Genomic DNA, 13,019 nt, shown 5'->3' with positions numbered 1-13,019 from the left:
ATTAGGATTCTAAATCCACAAAGCTGAGGGAAGGATCCTGGAAATTGGAAACCTAACCATATTGCTGCTCTTGGGAAACTATGTCTGGGTGTCCAGACTGCTGGTTTCCTCTGATAAAAACCTAATTTCACTGTCTGTCTTCTTTGGTCTACTGTAGTTTGTTCACATTTCTAATTTTTTCTATCTTTTGCTTCTAGATTTCTCCATCTTACTAAAGGAAACACGATTCCCTATTTGGTATAGCTGATGGTACCATGCAAAAATAAGATCCTCGAAAAGGTCAGAACCTGTATTTATACATAAGAGAAATAAAGCGTTATCCTCTATTAAGCTTTGTATTAATGGACGTGTCACAAATAAAACAACTAGAATGAATAAAAGAATGTCACCCTTTCTTGCCTATTTATCCTACAGTTTTGACAAGTCCTGCATATTATTTATGCAGCTCTTTATAGTTTGCAAAGTGCTCTTCAAAGAATTATACATTCTTTACAGTAATCTTATGAAGTGGGTATTATTGCTATTCCTGTTTCATGGAAACAATGAAAGATTATTAGACTATTCAAAATTATGTCATTATGAAGAGCAAGATATAGTCCTAGATCTTTTGGTTCTAAATCTTACCCTTCTCATATTGTAAATTCATAATCAGTATCAGAATTTAGTAAACATGTAAGTATGGAAGCTGTATGAACATTTGAAATAATGTATATAAAAGTCTGTGAAAAAAGTTAAAGTCCCTTTATAGATGTAAAATACCATTAATAACTCAATATTAATGGTATTTTACATCTTGATATTGAATGTCTAACATGATCTTTAGGATGACATAAAACACTTCAGTATGTAATATGCCATTGTCTTAGTTTAGCAAACAAGGCTCTTCACAAGTTGCTGCCTACCTACTTTTCTATTCTCATCTCAATCACTTCCTGTCACTTATCTCTGTACTTTACCCTATTCTTTTACATCTATAATAAACTCCTGGCTATTGTCCTAACACACTATGCATTTTCAGGAAGTATGATGTGGCACCATTGATGCCAATGATCTTGTTCAAGAAGCAACAAAGAGAGTTATGGTTTCTCTGCATTTTCATTAGCCACTCGTTGTTAGCTGCTTTACTTGTTAAAGGAAATATTGATGTTCTCTAGGGGTCTGGTCTCTCTGTGTGCACTGCAGAGATGCATAATTGCTACAGAGAGTGGGGGAGGGACAGTCACCAAGGAGAGATCCGCTCCATCTTCTTTGTTCACATCTGCTGCATGCACAAGGCAGGATTTATTGCTTTCTTGGCGAATGTGATTGCCTACCTTGCCTCTCCTCTCCCCTCTTCTGGTGGATCATCCCAGAGGAATATTACCATCTCATCACACTCATCTATGAATGGAGCAAAATAAATGGAAAGCTGCAGGCAGAGGATCAGGTGAGAGGCACTAGGAATACTTGCTAATGAGAGAGTGGCTGATTAGTGGCACATCCCAGCCCAGTCTTCTGTCTTATCTCCTGCCTCCCCATAGCTTGTCATCCATGACCACAGTGGGACAGTTGTTCAGCTCTCAACATTTCAATTTGATTTCTGTGTATATCGGCTTAGAATTGTGGTTTATTAAAAACCACAACTGTTACCTAACACCGAAAGATTTCTATCTTGTCTAATGGGTTTTCAGAAGTACATTTGATTCTTCTTTTTCTACTTTCTAGTTTACATTTCTGGGAGAAACATTCTTTCTTCCCTGTTCTCTTTCTCCTTTCCCTTCCTCACCTTATCTCTCATTGGTATGTGAATGTAAGCCTGCATTATTTTCCAACCTCTATGAATAATTTAAAATACAGTACCTATGAACATCCTCTGTTTAACTTAATTTTACCTTATTTAATCCCAGACTATATCTAATCTTATTCAGTGTCCAGATCAAATGTCAGTTTTTACTGTAGTAAAATGGATGGGAGATTCACATACACATTTGATTGTAGTTCTTCCCACGCTGGACTGGCTAATTTGTATTAGAAACATTTTACTGTTTCTTTTCATTTGTTTATTTTGAGGAGAAAGATGGTGCTGTTAAGAGCATAGTTTTTGTTCAAATTCTGCCTTTTGACTGAACTTTCAGAAAGTTAATCAACCTCCCTGGTATCATTTCCTTATTTGTAAAAATAAATAATGATACCATACTAAGTGGTATCAAACGGGGAGGATGGTCTTATTGAAACACTTAGCACAGTATCTGGCACACAGTAGACACTTAAAAATAAGATGCTAGTAGTAATTATTATTGCTATTTTAATATATAAGAGATCATTTACAACTGATTTTTTAAAATACATTTTTATTGATTTCAGAGAGGAAGGGAGAGGGAGAAAGAGAGATGAAAACATCAGTGATGAGAGAGAATCATTGATCAGCTGCCTCATGCACGCTCCACCTTGGGGATCGATCCCGAAACCCGGAGCACGTGCCCTGACCAGGAATTAAACCATGACCTCCTTGTTCATAAATCAATGCTTAACCACTGAGCAACACCGGCTAAGCTGATATTTTTTTTCTTTTTCCCCCCTCTTTTTTATTGATTTCAGAGAGGAAGGGAGAGGGAGAGAGAGAAGCATCAATGATGAGAGAGAATCATTGATTGGCTGCCTCCTGCACGCTCCTTACTGAGGATCAAGCCCACAACCTGGCATGTGCCCTTGTCTGGAATCTAACCTGGGACCCTTCAGTCTACAGGCCATTGATCTGTCCACTGAGCCAAGCCAGCTAGGGCTGATTTTTTTCTTAATATCACAATATATGAAGAATTTTTTTTTCTTGCTTCAAGGTATGACCTATTGTAATTGTTTTGTCACATTTCAAAAGGATGTTTCCATAGCATTGTAGATTTTTCTATTATATATTATCTCTATATTCTAATACTAGAATCTTTACATTCTCTAGATCTGCACTGTTCAATATCATAGCCACTGAACATGCATGTATTTAAATTGAATGAAAATTAAATACAACTAAAAATGCAGCTCTTCAGTAATTCTACACACATTTAGGTGCTGCATAGCCACATGTGACTAGTGGCTACTCATTAGACAGTGCAGATGTAGAACATTTGCATTATCACTGACAGTTATATTGGACAGCAATACTTTAGATGTTCCTAGTCTATGCTCCTGCATTCCTTTCTTAGAAATCAGAAGAGGGTATATTTTCTAGGATGTTGCAGAGACTCCTGTCTTAATGTTTCAGGGCTCTGGACATCAAAGGACTCAGGTTAGTCTTCTTACCCCAGCCCCTTAGTGTCATTACTGTATTTTGAAAGAAACAGAGGCATTTTCACTTCCCCCAAGTAAATCACATTACCATAATTTTTAAAGGTCCCAGTCAAAACTTGTGTCTGTCCTAATATTGTGAGTATTAGAATCCTTAGGGGCTAACTAGTAACAGGGGTTCTAATGTCTTTTTTGTAAATACATTATATTATTCAAATTCTGAGTTTTCTCTCTCATAAAGGTAGTAAACAGCAAGTTTTTCCTGAATAATTTCTATTATCTGTATTTTGCACTTTGTATTATGCACTTTTAAAGACTTTTTTTTTTTTTCATTTGTTCTTCACAACAATTTAGGGAAGCAAGTAGTATTAAGATTGCATTCCTATTTTACTGATTAAAAACCTGAGGCTTGCCAAAACCGGTTTGGCTCAGTGGAAAGAGCATCAGCCTGCGGACTGAAAGGTCCCGGGTTTGATTCCGGTCAAGGGCATGTACCTTGGTTGCAGGCACATTCCCCAGTAGGGGATGTGCAAGAGGCAGCTGATGGATGATTCTCTCTCATCGATATTTCTAACTCTCTATCCCTCTTTCTTCCTCTCAGTAAAAAGTCAATAAAACAAAAAACAAAAACAAAAAACCTGAGGCTTAGTACAATTAATTACTTGGCTAAGTACTTTAAGAAAAAATAAAATTGTTATTCAAAACAGGATAAAATTATAACTTCAAGCCCTGGCCGGTGTGGCAAATACCTGGGTTGCAGGTTTGATCCCTGGCTCCAGTTGGGACTGTATGCAGGAGACAACCAATTGATGTGTCTTTCTCACATCAATGTTTCTCTCTCTCCCTCTTCCTTCCCCTTCCTTCCACTCTGTCTCTAACAATCAATGGGAAAAATATCCTTGAGTGAAGAGTAACAAAAAATAAATAAATTTAACTTTCAGTTCAATATTTTGTTTTGTTTTTATTTTGTAAAAGAAAGATTAAAGCTTCTTTAGGACAACTTGGAAACTGATGACTGTTGTATGAAGTACTCAGAGAATTACTGCAGCCTCATTTGTCCTATGGCCATCTGCCATAACAAAATGCCACAGACTGAGTGGCTGAAACAACAGAAATTTATTTTTTCACAGTTCCTAAGGCTAGAAGTCCAAGGTCAAGGTGTTTGCAGGGCTGGTTTCTGGTGAGGCATCTCTCCTTGACTTATAGACAGGTGTCCTCATGTGGCCTTTTTCTCTCTATGTCCTTGAGGAGGGAGTGAAGGAGGAAGGAGGAAGGAGAAGGAGAGAGAGAGAGAGAGAGAGAGAGAGAGAGAGAGAGAGAGAGAGATAACTAGAGAGAGAGAGAGAGAGAGAGAGAGAGAGAGAGCGCTTTCTCTTCTTATGACACCAGTCCTGTCAGATTAGAGCTCCACCCCTATGACATCATTTAATTTTAGATATTTCCTTAAAAGTCCTATCTCCAAATATTGTCACATTAGAGATTAGAACTTTAACATATGAATTTTGTGGGAACACAGATCAGTTCGTTACATTATGTTAATGGTGTTTGAATATCTTTTGATTTTTCTGGCTTACCCTAATTGGAAATTATATTTATATTAAACATTTTTATGGGAATAAATGTAGCAAGTATCTATATTCTTTATCTCTGCAGATATTGAGGCTTAGTTAAAATAAACCTGTGGTACTTGCTAGAAGGTACTGTCTAACACTGAGATAGTCTAATAAGCAAAAAAATTATGTTTGTCATAGTTTTCTTTTAATGCAGCCTATTTTATTAATAGTACTTTACAGGGTAATAAATGTCCATTTCTTTTCCACCCCAACTTTACAGATGGAGAAATTAACACACAGAGAAACTGACTTGTCAGAGGTCAGAGCAAGGTATTGGTGGATCCAGGGATAAATCCCAAACTTCTTAACACCTTGTCCAGTTTTTCATTGACTATGCAGCCTAGTGGTAAGTATCTTTTTACTCTTAGAGGTAAGAGGGATTAAGAGCCTTAGCAAGGACTGAATTTAAAGAATTTCTCAATTCTAATTAGATTATTCATTATCCTTTCCTGTTAGCCATGATGTCATTTTTTTTCACTAGCATGAATTTTCCAGGTCAAGAAAGGAGGCTGGAAGTTTTGCTTTTAAAAAAAAAATTTCAATCATAGTTGACATTCAATTTTATTATATATATATATTTGTATTCATTTCAGAGAGGAAGGGAGAGGAAGAGAAAGATAAAAACATCAATGATGAGAGAGAATCATTGATTGGCTGCCTCTTGCCTGTCACCCACTTGGGATTGAGCTTGTAACCTCAGCATGTACCCTGACCCAGAATCGAATGGTAAAGTGACTGGTTCATAAGTCACTGCTCAATCACTGAGCCACACCGGCTGGGTGGAAGTTTTGCTTTTTAAATACTTAAAAATATTTCTATAATGGTTCAACTATACTGGAGATTATTATTAAGAAAGGAAAAAAAATATATTTAATGTATTTTTTATCGGTGTTAGGTACCATGCTAGAAACTTTGCATTACGTTATTTTACTTAAACTAGAGGCCCAGTGCACGAATTCATGCATGGGTGGGGTCCCTTGGGATGGCCTGTGGAGATCGGGCCCCAGCTCGTGCCCCAGCTTGTGCCCCCAGCCCTGCCTGGCATTTTGCCTTGGCCTGGCGCAGCCCCCTCACCTGCTCCACCATCCTGCCTGCAAGGTGATCGATCGGAGCTAGACCCTTTGCCTGGCTCCTTCAGTGCTTGGGGGTCAGGTGGCAACCCCACCCCCCACAACCGCTGCTGCTGGTCACTGTCTGTGGAACAAATAGCAAGCTCAGACTGAGAGGCTGAGGGCACAAGCTGGGGCCCAATCTCCACGGGCTACCCCAAGGGACCCCACCCATGCATGAATTCATGCACTGGGTCTCTATTTATAGTTTAAGTAAAATAACATAATGCAGAGTTTCTAGCATGAAACCTAAACCACAGTCGGACACCTTCTCAAAATCTGGGACTGCTGGCTCCTAACCACTTGCCTGCCTGATTGCCCCCAGTAGCCCTCCCCTGCCCATCCAATGGCTCCCAGCTGCCCTCTCCTGCTGGTCTAGTCACCCCAAATTTCCCTCCCCTGCAGGCCTGGTTAGCTCCAACTGCCCTCCCCTGCAGGCCTGTTGACCCCCAACTGCCCTCCCCTGCCAGACTGATTGCCCACAACTGCCCTGTTCTGCCGGCCATCTTGTGATGACATGGGAGTGGCCATCTTGTGAGGGCATGAGGGCCACCTAGGCTTTTATTAATATAGAGTTTAGGACTTGATCTTTGAAGGCTTTTAAATGAGGTAGTGACAAGTTTTATTCTATCTATATTTTAGAAAAATAATATCAAAGTATGGGTTGAAAGGAAGTGAGATCAAACAGGAATTAAGTAACTATTTTTATAGGTCAAGGTGAGAGATAATGCAATCTTAACTCAGATTAGGAGCAGAGGAAATTGTCATTTTAGAGGTAGAACTAATATAATTTGATAACCTAGTTGATTTGGGAGGACAGGGAGTGCAGACAATTAAAAAGGATTTCAGGTTTCTGAATTATTACTATTAACTGGGAAAAGGACTACCAGAGAAGAAATATCCTGCCTGATAAAAGGAAATAAAACAAAACTAGTTATTTAAAAGAAGTAGCTACATATCATAATATACTCTGAAACATGGCCATTATGTTTAGAATGTTTGAAAAGTATGCAACTACTTCCCTTTAAAAAAAAATTTTTTTTAATATATTTTTATTGACTTCAGAGAAGGAGAAGGAACAAGAGAGAAACATCAATGATAACAGAGAATAATTGATCAGCTGTCTCCTGCACGCCCCTCTCTGGGGACCAAGCCTACAACCCAGGGATTTTGCCTTGAATGGAAATCAAACCATGGCCTCCTGGTTCATAGATTGACGCTCAACCACTGAGCCACACTGGCTGGGCACTAGCTCCTTTTTTTTAATCTATTTTATTGATTTTTTATGGAGAGGAAGAGAAAGGGATAGAGAGTTAGAAACATCAATAAGAGAGAAACATTGATCAGCTGCCTTTTGCTCACCCCCTACTGGGGATGTGCCCGCAACCAAGGTACATGCCCTTGACAGGAATCGAACCTGGGACCTTTCAGTCCGCAGGCTGACGCTCTATCCACTGAGCCAAACCAGTTTCGGCTGGCTTTTACTTTTTGTCTTTACTAAGATTTTTTTTTTTAAACTGCATTAGTCACTTTTAAATACTATTTTATTAATCTTGTAACCTGATTTCTATTTATTAACCTGGCTTCCTGAAGCAGTTTTACATATATTGGTAGCTCATCTTAAGTCATATGGTACTGAAAAAGTGTATAAATATTGGGTCGGCAGCTAAGTAATTGCGGATTTTTTAAAGAAAATCAAAGACAATTTTTTCATGGAACTAAATAACTTTATTCTTTAATGTATTGCCCATTTTGATCAATGACCTTTTGCCATCTTTCAGGCAGCATCATAATCCCACGTTCAAAAAACTTCTGTTTTTTATTAGCAAAAATCTGAATCAGGTACGATTTGACATCATCATCATTATTGAAATTTTTACCATTCAAGGAGTTTTGTAAAGATCGAAACAAAAAGTAATCAGATGGTGCAAGGTCAGGACTATATGGTGGATGTGGCAAAACATCCCAACCAAGCTCCATTAATTTTTGCCGAGTGACCAAAGATGTGTGTGGCCTTGCATTGTCATGATGGAATACAACACCTTTTCTATTTGTCAATTCGGGCCACTTTTCTTCAACTGCATTGTTTAATTTCATTAGTTGTTCAATGTAGACATCAGAATTGATCGTTGGGTTGGGTGGTAAGAGTTCAAAGTAGACAATTCCTTTGTAATCCCACCAAACTGATAACAAAACCTTCTTTTGATGAATCTCAGCTTTTGATGTTGTTTGAGTTGGTTCACCTGGCCTGCTCCACGATCTTTTCCGCTTGATATTGTTGTAAACAACCCATTTTTCATCGCCAGTTATCAGTCGTTTTAAAAATGGATCATTTTCATTACGTTTCTTTAGCAAATCGCAGCTGCTAATGTGTTGCGTTAACTGTGATTCTTTCAGTTCGTGAGGAACCCATGTATCGAGTTTTTGAACATAGCCAAGTTGTTTTAAGTGATTTTCAATGCATGTATGTGATACATGAAGCTTCTCTGCAATCTCAGGTGTTGTACTGTGACAGTCCGAATTGATTATTGCTTTGATTAGGGCGTCATCAACTTCAACTGGACGACCAGAGCGTCTTTCATCTTTGAGTGAAAAATCACCAGAACGAAATTTGGCAAACCAATTTTGACACTGCCGTTCTTTTAAGGCTTCATCACCATAAACAGCACATAACTTTTTATGAGCTTGTGATGCGTTTTTCCCTTGCGGAAATAAAAAAGCAAAATATGACGAAAATGTTCCTTTTGATTTTCCATTTTTCAACGAACGCCAAACAAAAACTACAAAACAGATCAAAAAACTTTTTTTACTGATTAACAGCTGAATAGCCAACTATCAAATACAAAATGTGTTTTACATTTGTACTACGTCTGCAAACCTAAAAATTCAACTGAAGCCATATATGTGTGAAACCCGCAATTACTTAGTTGCCGACCCAATAAATACACTATATATTGGTATATAATGTTTAAGAATACATTTCTTTTTAAAAAATATATATTATTTTTAAAAAGTATATTTTATTGATTTTTACAGAGAGGAAGGGAGAGGGATAGAGAGTTAGAAACATTGATGAGAAAGAAACGTGGATCAGCTGCCTCCTGCACACCCCCCACTGGAAATGTGCCCACAACCAAGGTACATACATGCCTTGACCAGAATCAAATCTGGAACCCTTCAGTCTACAGGCCGAGGCTCTATCCACTGAGCCACACCGGTTAGGGCTACATTCCTTCTAATTATAAAAGTAATTGTGAAAGACTTTAAATATAAATTCAGTTATGATACCCTAATATCTTTTGTCTTTGTGAGCAATTTTTAAGCCTGATAAACTTTGTAAATTTTAGTAATTATTTAGAGGAGAACAGACATGGCAGATAACTAGAAAGACAGGGGTCCTCAAACCAGGAGAGAAGGCACATACTTGGAGTGGAACACTGACCAGTTTGACTGGAATGTGGTGGAAAAGTCAGTACATAAGACCGGAGGAGTCACAGGAGCCAGATCCTGCATAGCTTTGTTAAGGTATCCTTAACTCCGTGTGAAGCTGTTGGAGGTCCTCAAGCAGATAAATGACATTTTATGTTTGAAAATGATGCTCACTTTAACCCCTATGTAGAAAATATGTTGAAGTAGGCCAAGAGTAGAAAAAGGAAAAGTGAGCAGAAAAACCCTTTTTGAATGAGGCAATAATGTGAGAAAGTAAGAAGGCAGTGACTATAGACAACTCTTAAAATTAGTTTTCTCTCTTTTTTTTTCTTTTTTATTGTTTAAAGGGAAAAAATAAAAAACAAATATACCTAATTATAACTAGTGAAATATTTTGCTTTAAAGTTTACTTTATCTGATCCTAATGTAACTACGTACTTCAACTTATTTTTGTTGGCAGTATTTTTTTTAGTTTATTCTTCTGTTCTTTGCTTTTTATATTTGAGGTTTATCTCTTATAAATAGCATTTTTTTTAATATAATCAAACTATATTTGTTGGATTTTAATTGGAATAATTAAAACATTTCATTTTCTTTGGGAAAAAATAAAATAAGTTTTCCTATGAAGGAGAGAAAAGTTGAAGGATATAGCAGGAGAGAGATATGTCAGATTAAGAGGTGATGTTTGTTGGGTTTTTGTCTTTATTTGTTTTGATAGGTGAAGGAGTAGTAAGAATGCTGATGCAAACGATCTATTAGAAGGGGAGTCTTTGCAAAGTCCTAAGAGGAGGAGAGGAAATGATATCTGGAGCAAGAATTGAGGGTTGACTTTTGATAAAAACAAGGACACTTTATCCACAGCAGCAGGAGACAATCAGAAAGAATGATGAATGAGTAGCTTCATTCATTCACCAAATGTTTTAACTGAGAACCTACTACTATACTATGCAATGGGGATACTAGTATACCACTAAATAAGATGTGTACCTTTCTGAAAAGAGTGGCATGTCGAAGGTTTCTATCCCTTTTTGTTGTTTTCTCAATGAACCCAGAATTAATGTACTCCCCTAAGAGTAAAGGTGAGGGAGGGAATATTTGGAGTATGAGGAGAGAGAAAGGCACATGAATTTGTTTTTTGGAAAGTAGAAAAGCAAGTAGGAAATGTGGTGTGATTTGCAGACGGTGTTAAGTAGCATTTGAGAGTTATGGCCATGTGTTTAAAGTGAGACCAGTAAACTTGCATTTGTTTTTCTTTAGTACTGAACTGTTGGGATAGGCATGGTAAAGGGGGATAAGTGGCTTAAACCAAAGTTAGGATTGAGGCTTGGTCAAGAGTGTTTGCAGGAAGTGATTTTAATGAGAGATCACGGAATCTGAGCTGGGTAGGAAGAGAAGTGAAAATGTGATGGGTAATTGATGGTGAGAAAGTGGTAGATGGTCAATAGACTAATCTAAATTTTCAAACGAGGAAAATGTATTTCTATTATATAAGTTATGTATCCTCTTTATAGAAAAATTTTAAATATATGAAATTAGAAAATAGAAAGGGGGAAAAGACTACAGATTGGATGATTTAAATAATACAAATTTATTTTCTCACAGTTCTGGAAGCTGGAAGTCCAAAATCAATGTTTTGGACGTAATTTTCTTTCTGAGTCCTCTCTCCTTGGCTTATAGATGTCTGTCTTCCTTCTATGTCTTTACATCATCTTTTCTTTGTCGTGGTCTGTGTCTGAATTTTCTCTTATATGGATGCCCGTCATATTATATTAGGGCCCACCCTAATGACCTAATTTTAAGTTAATTACCTGCTTAAAGACCCTCCAGATGGTCACATTGAGATATTAGGGAGGTTTTCAACATGAATTTTGGGGGGACACAAATTAGCTTATCACAGGGTTGTTCTTTGTTTTTCATTTTTTTACATAATTGTTATTATTCCATGAATATAATTTTTATCCCATATTTTAACAGATAACATTATAACTTAAACATTTTTCTGTTTTTTGCTTAGCCTTTGTAAAAGTTTAAGAGCTGCAGAATATGTTGTCAAGTGAATGTATTGCAGTAACTTAATTAGCCTTCTCTTGTGAACATTTAGGTATTCCCTTCCCTTTTTTTGTTATTTATAAACACTACAGAAGCTTTTAAAATAAAAAACCTTTTTTTTCCTGTATCTTGTATTATTTCCTTTGAATAGAGTCTCAGAAGTACTTTATCCGAAACTATTAATACGTACTCCTCAATTGGAGAAGCATTGAATCTTTTCTTTGCACATGACTTCTTCTTTTTCTTCCCACAGAAATAGACTGGAATGATGTTAGAAAACACAAATATGGTCATCTGTTGGAGTCTGCATCCCAATATCAAGGTAAGAAAAATATCCTGTTTAGCATGGAAGACTTATCTGGCATTTCTTACCATAAAACCTTTGAGTGTACAAAGAATTCACTGGTTAAAACAAAAATATTATCATTTATAGGGGTATCTGTCAAAATCAATATGCTTTGTTTTGAACTGGAAATCAGGAATTTTAGATTCTAAGTACAGATAATCCCAAATTAGCTTCAGAGCTTTAAGCATAGTTAGTTAGCTTCTCTGGACTTCCATAGTTTTTAAGAGGCTTGGGTGGTATACTTCTACAAGTATTACTACTAAACTTAATGTCTTTTAAAATGGAGGTATTGGACTAGACAAACCCTCAAGCCCTCGTTTTACCCCCAATCTTCACTTTTCTATTATTTTGGTAAGTTTGTTATGATAACTTATGCTGTGACATTTTTTTCTTTAATAGAAGCTACTGACATCCTGGAGTTAGGTAAGATATTTTTCTTATGTTTCTGTTACTAAACCAGGGATAAGATTATAACTAGGAAAAGAATTCTATGTGTCTGTCTCAAACTCATGGATCCTGTGCTCTTCTCTACATAATGAGCCCATGAATTCATCTCTGCTGCTATGTCAAAACCTCTTTATCAGGAGGCCAAAGACCAAGCTAACAAAAAGGAAGAGGGTGGAATTTAATTATAAGGAGGATGGGAACTGAATCAAACTGGAAGTAACCTCATAATTTACTAAATCCAGAACTAAAACAAACCCCCACCATCCATAAATAAGAATTTGGTAGGATTTTCCCCAAAGAAATTATTTATGAGAGATATTGAACTGAAATGAAACCTAAGGATATTCTAATTTTTAACTAAATAAAAACTGAAATATTAAAATATCAAATAACAAGAGTCAGACTAATATTGCATTTGGTTTTCATCCCTGCATAGTATACTTTAGGAGTAGAATTTGAGAAATATTGATATTTCTCTATCAAGGTTCCTATATAAACATCAGTCTTAACTTCTTAGAGTTCTTTAAATTTTTTCTACATGTTACATGTATATTGATAGACTGATGCCTTTATTAATTTTTGTTCAAGTATTTTTATATATTTTGTTACTGCTACTTCATTTGTTCAGCTCTGTTATTGTCTATTTGCTTCCTCCACCTTTTCTTTTAATAACATATTACTTTCACTGCCCACTGATAAAGATAACATAAAGTAGTAGAACATTAGAGTAGGAGCCAGAACTTCTGGGTTCTTTGAAAGCCAACTCTG

The 13,019-nt window shown here is 36.7% G+C and overlaps 1 protein-coding gene across 19 annotated transcripts in view; it reads left to right on the top strand.

Annotated features, from left to right (window-relative positions):
- Positions 1 to 13,019, top strand: part of SCMH1 (Scm polycomb group protein homolog 1) — a 120,126-nt gene that overhangs the window by 20,996 nt on the left and 86,111 nt on the right. For 17 of the 19 annotated variants that reach the window (XM_084874543.1, XM_084874541.1, XM_084874538.1 and 14 more), the window contains exons 2-5: positions 198 to 279; positions 5,092 to 5,217; positions 11,712 to 11,780; positions 12,204 to 12,227. Coding sequence is in view for 10 of the 19 variants with exons in the window: in XM_084874542.1 (XP_084730668.1) it covers positions 5,205 to 5,217; positions 11,712 to 11,780; positions 12,204 to 12,227 (106 nt within the window). In the remaining 9 variants the exon portion in view is untranslated. Of the gene's footprint in view, positions 1 to 197; positions 280 to 1,352; positions 1,427 to 5,091; positions 5,218 to 11,711; positions 11,781 to 12,203; positions 12,228 to 13,019 lie in introns of all 19 variants that reach the window. The other 2 variants (XM_084874545.1, XM_084874546.1) reach the window with 2 other exon arrangements.

Source organism: Pipistrellus hanaki (assembly GCF_964339955.1).
Source record: "Pipistrellus hanaki genome assembly, chromosome: 2".
Lineage (NCBI taxonomy): Eukaryota > Metazoa > Chordata > Mammalia > Chiroptera > Vespertilionidae > Pipistrellus > Pipistrellus hanaki.
Note: the sequence above shows the minus strand (reverse complement) of the source record. Positions and strands in the feature narration are given on the sequence as shown.